This window comes from Candoia aspera, chromosome 1 (assembly GCF_035149785.1).
Source record: "Candoia aspera isolate rCanAsp1 chromosome 1, rCanAsp1.hap2, whole genome shotgun sequence".
In the NCBI taxonomy this organism is placed as follows: Eukaryota; Metazoa; Chordata; class Lepidosauria; order Squamata; family Boidae; genus Candoia; species Candoia aspera.
This window is the reverse complement of record NC_086153.1, coordinates 226,802,627-226,807,277: the sequence shown is the minus strand read 5'-3', so window position 1 is coordinate 226,807,277 and position 4,651 is coordinate 226,802,627. Positions and strand designations below refer to the sequence as shown.

The 4,651-nt window shown below is 53.6% G+C and overlaps 1 protein-coding gene across 1 annotated transcript; it reads left to right on the top strand.

The window, feature by feature from the left end:
* The first annotated feature begins 2,412 nt into the window (after positions 1-2,412).
* CDK5R2 (cyclin dependent kinase 5 regulatory subunit 2) lies at positions 2,413-3,779 on the top strand. The gene has a single exon (XM_063288908.1). The coding sequence runs from the start codon at positions 2,633-2,635 to the stop codon at positions 3,563-3,565; it is 933 nt and encodes a 310-aa protein (XP_063144978.1). The 5' UTR covers positions 2,413-2,632; the 3' UTR covers positions 3,566-3,779.
* Positions 3,780-4,651: the final 872 nt, after the last annotated feature.

The following is a 4,651-nucleotide window of genomic DNA, read 5'->3' as shown; positions in this document are numbered from 1 at the left end:
TTCTGTGGTCCTCTTGTCCACAGTAGTAGATCTGGTGGTCATTTGATGTGAAGTGGCCCATTCCAGTCCATTTCAGTTCACTGATGCCCAAAATGTCTATCTTTAATCTTGACATCTCACCAATAACCACATCCAATTTGCCCTGGCTCATAGATCTTACATTCTAGGTTCCAATGGTGTGTTGATCCTTAGAACATCGGATTCGCCGTTCACCACCAGCACCGTCGGCCGCTAGCCGTCCTTTGGGCTTTGAGCTAGCTGCGTCATCACGTCTGGGGCTAGTTGAACTCATCCTCTGTTCCTCCCCAGTAGCATTTTGACCATCTTCCGACCTGGGGTCTCATCTTCCGATGGTATACTGACATATCTCTGGTTGTACTGATCCACTGAGTTTTCACGGCAAGAATACTGGGGTGGGTTGCCATTACCTTCCCCAGGGATCGCATTTAGTCTGACCTCTCTGTCATGACCTTCCCGTCTTGGGTGGCCCTTCACGGTTTAGCTCATGGCATCGTTGAGGTGCTCAAGCTCCAGCACCATGACAAGGTAACAATCCTTTGCTGAAGTCTCTTAGGGTACACATACTTAAAGAAGTGTGAATTGGGTGATTTAGAAATGGGGTGGCTGGTCTTAGTGTCCCTTTAGGGCTACAGCACAGCTTGGATATGGTGACCTCCCAGCCTCCCGGCCGCTCTTACCAGTCGAGCGCGAATGCTGTTTGCAATCTGCTGTCTGCAAGCAGCCGTCTGGAGGACAGATGGGGTGATTCCAGGTGTTTTCCTTTTTCTGGAAAAACACTCCTGGGCTTTGGGAAAAAACTGCCTGAGGCTGAAAAAACCGCCGTGTTGTCAGTTCTGCCCACTGAGCCCGTGGGCACAGCTGTTCAGTCCTCAATGTCCCCACCAGAAGTTGCCCCCCCCCAATTCATGTGAGATAAGCTGTGAGGTTTCACAACTGACAACCTAGGGCTCTCCACTGATGCTGAACTATAACTTTTAGCATCCCACAACACTGATCGTGCTGGCTATAAGAGAAATCCAGCAAGAGCAAGTGTGTGTACCACACCTGTACCCCTACATTCAGAGTAGTGATGCCTGCTTAATTCCATAGGACTTATCCTGTAGAGTCTTGCAGGAATCAGTGTGATTTATGTTAAAAGAATATGCTGTCAGTTTAGAGTAGGCTTGAAATCTTATCAGTGTTAGTTATACTCAACTACCTTTCCCAGTTCAGGTGCAGAAATGGTGCCTCTAGAAGAAACCTGGGGCTGGATGAGAGCCAACTGCCTAAAATACAATATGCCCACACTCGCCTAACACCGCTATCACAGAGCTCTTGTGACCCAGATGTGGTATCAACATTGTCTCCGGACACAACATTCTCCTCAGATTAAGTCGCCTGGTCTGAACGTGCCCTAGTATGTAGCCCTGCACCTAGAGGCCAAGGACAAAGTTGTGGCCATTGCATTATTTCCACACTGCTCATTTCTCGCCTACTGAAGGTACTCTAGGAGGAGCTGAGCTTGAAGAGAGTTTAGAGACTCCAGTTGCCAATCTCATGACAGAGGCTAGGTGGAAAAACTCAAAACTGTATCTACTTTCACTAATTTGCATTCTGCTGACCTAATTGTTCAAGGCGCTGGTTAACTTTTAAATCGTTTTCTGCTCTATGCTTATAAGGGTCTTCCTCACCACGCCTTGGTCTGACTTCAACTCTCAGAGTCCTAAAACAGCATAGCTATGTTGGTCGGGGATTATAGGACTGAAATGGAGCACACCTGCAGGGCTCAAGCCTGGGGAGACCGGCCTAAGGAGCCTGAGCATCATCCTTAGAGGGGAAGGGGAAAGAGAGCATGCTTAAGGGCCTCTAGTCCCAAAGCACTGGTCTCGTTTCCTAGTCCTAGCTATGCAGAGAGAAGCTATTACTTAAGAAAAGTACTTCGGGCATTGCCTGGCATTTAATACCAGGAATGAAGATTATTTAACCACCCGGATGTTCAGTTCCGGCGTCCATCCTCCCTGCGCACTACAACTAATGGCGAGGAATAACAGGAGACGCAGAACATCAGTTTCTGGAGAGCCGTATGTTGCCTACGCCCGTTTTGTAGGTCACGCCCTTGCATTAAGAGCAGATGAATGAAATTAAGCCTGAGAAGGAACGGGACCCGGCAAGGGCCGAGCTTCCCTTTTCTATTTTTATTTGGAAGCCCCCCGGAAGAGAGGCGTCCCCTCGGCGAAGAGGAAGCGACTTCAGAATGCATTGGAGCGGTGGGGGGGGGGGGCTATGCCTCGCGGCCATTGGCTCCGGGGGCAAGCAGCAGAAGCTTGGGATTGGCTATTCACACAGAGGCCGGGGCGGGGCACGGCAGGGTTCGCTTGGAGCTGCAGCCAGTGCGGAGAGCGCTGCTGCTGAGCGCCGGTTGACCCGAGTTTTCCAGCCTGGTGAGCTTCACTGCAGCTCCTTCGGGTTTCTCCGCAAGCTCAGCCTCAAGGCGCCGGCGCGGCTACTGCGTCCAGCCCAGCCCATGGCCGGTGTGCGGGGCGCGTCTGGGCAGAAGCTGTAAGGACCTTCCCGTAAAGCAGCAGCAGCAGCAGCTGGTGAAGCCGCCGCCGCCGCCGCCGCCGCCGCCAGGATGGGTACAGTGCTATCCCTGTCGCCCGGTGGGTCTGGAAAGGGCAGCAGTGGGGTCCTGAGCGAGAAGGCGGCCCCGGGAAGGGCGCACGGCAAAGGCGAGAGCCGCTTGAAGCGGCCCGGCGTTTTGATTTCTGCCCTCACCTGGAAGCGCCTGGTGGCCGCCTCTGCGAAAAAGAAGAAGAATGCTAAGAAGGTGACGCCCAAGCCGGGCTCCGGAGGCGCATCTGATCCCCTGGTGCAGCAACGCAACCGCGAGAACGTGCGCAAGTCCCAGCCGGACGGGACCAAACAGGGTCCCTTGGCTGTCCCGGTGCCTACTGTGCCCGTCTCTATCCAAGACAGCGGAAAACCGCCGCCGCCCCCGCCGCTGCCCAGCAACCGCTCGGCCGCTGGCTCCCCACGGAGGGTGATCGTGCAGGCTTCCACGGGCGAGCTCCTCCGCTGCCTAGGGGACTTCGTGTGCCGCCGATGCTACCGGCTCAAGGACCTGAGCCCCGGCGAGCTCATCGGTTGGTTCCGCAGCGTGGATCGCTCGCTCCTGCTCCAGGGCTGGCAGGACCAAGGCTTCATCACCCCCGCCAACCTGGTCTTTGTGTACCTGCTGTGTCGCGAGGCACTGCAAGGCGACCAGATTGGCAGCCAGGCGGAGCTTCAAGCCTCCTTCCTCACTTGCCTCTACCTGGCCTACTCCTATATGGGCAATGAAATCTCCTACCCACTCAAGCCCTTCCTGGTTGAGGGTGACAAGGAGCGCTTTTGGGACCGCTGCCTCTCCATCATCCAGGGCTTGAGCGCCAAGATGCTGCAGATCAACTCCGACCCGCACTTCTTTACACAGGTCTTCCAGGACCTCAAGAACGAAGGCGAGGGGGGACCCACAAAGGACTCCTCCAGCACCAACAAACACTGGACTATAAGCTTGGACCGTTAGGAAATTCAGGGGGCCCCTCCCCAGCACCCCCAACCTTCCAGATGTATCTCACCTCTTCGTCCCCCTCCCACCCAAAGGCTCGGCTCAACTAGGGTTTCTCCTGGAGGAATAAAACCAGGGGTGAGGATTGGGGAGCTGCCAGGGGCATAGACAGCCCTTAGTCATCCTATTTTGTACAGGTAGCATCATGGAACTGCTTCCCAACTCACCCTCTCCCCCCACCCCACCCTGCTGCCCCCCAAGCCTTTAGTAGGCTTTGGTATGCGTATGGGGAGGGAGAGGGTTTGCTACAGCCCCCCCTTTCCACACTCCATTTTGGGGGCCACACCCAAAATTACATCAACCCCTTTTCGCAACTGCAGCAACTAGATGATTTGAGAATAGGTAAGATGGGATGGTTTGGCCCACAACTTATTGTATCTTTCATCTGTGAGCAGAACCAGCCTTTGCTATCACAGCAAGGTGCCACAGGCAGGCTGGATGCATGTTGGGCCTTGTATATGCATTGGGGGAGGGTGTCCTTTTCTCTTCCTTCCACATGGGAGAATCCCTAGACATATTAATGGATCATCCTGAGTCATTATTTATCGACAAGGTTCAGACTAGTGCAGGAGAAAACAGTGGCTGTGCCCTTGCTCGAGAAAGCCCTACCTGTAGGTCTTATGGTTTGGGTCTCTCTGCTGCTGCTGTGAATCACAGTACAGCCAGGGCATTTATTCCCCCTCCCCCGGCCCCAGTGAAAGCAATCCCTGCATGTATTTGTCCTTCCTGCTGTTGGAGCTCTGCCATAGTGGTTCTAAAAAAATGGATAATGGTCATAAAAGACCATTACTGCAAGTCAATTGCCTTTCGTAATTTTTTTTTCCTTTTCATCTTGGCACAAGGGATGGGGGAGGTGTGTATCCATTCCCAACACTGAAAATAAGTGCTGGGGAAGCTCTGCTGCTATCCTTCCAATGCCCCATTCCACCTGTTCTCTCCATACTGCCCCCCCATTGCCTCCCATCTGAAAAAGAGGCTGGGAGCTGTCCGTGGTGCTAGCCTCTTAGACCTACGTAGACATTTGCACATTCTTGAAGCTGAAAA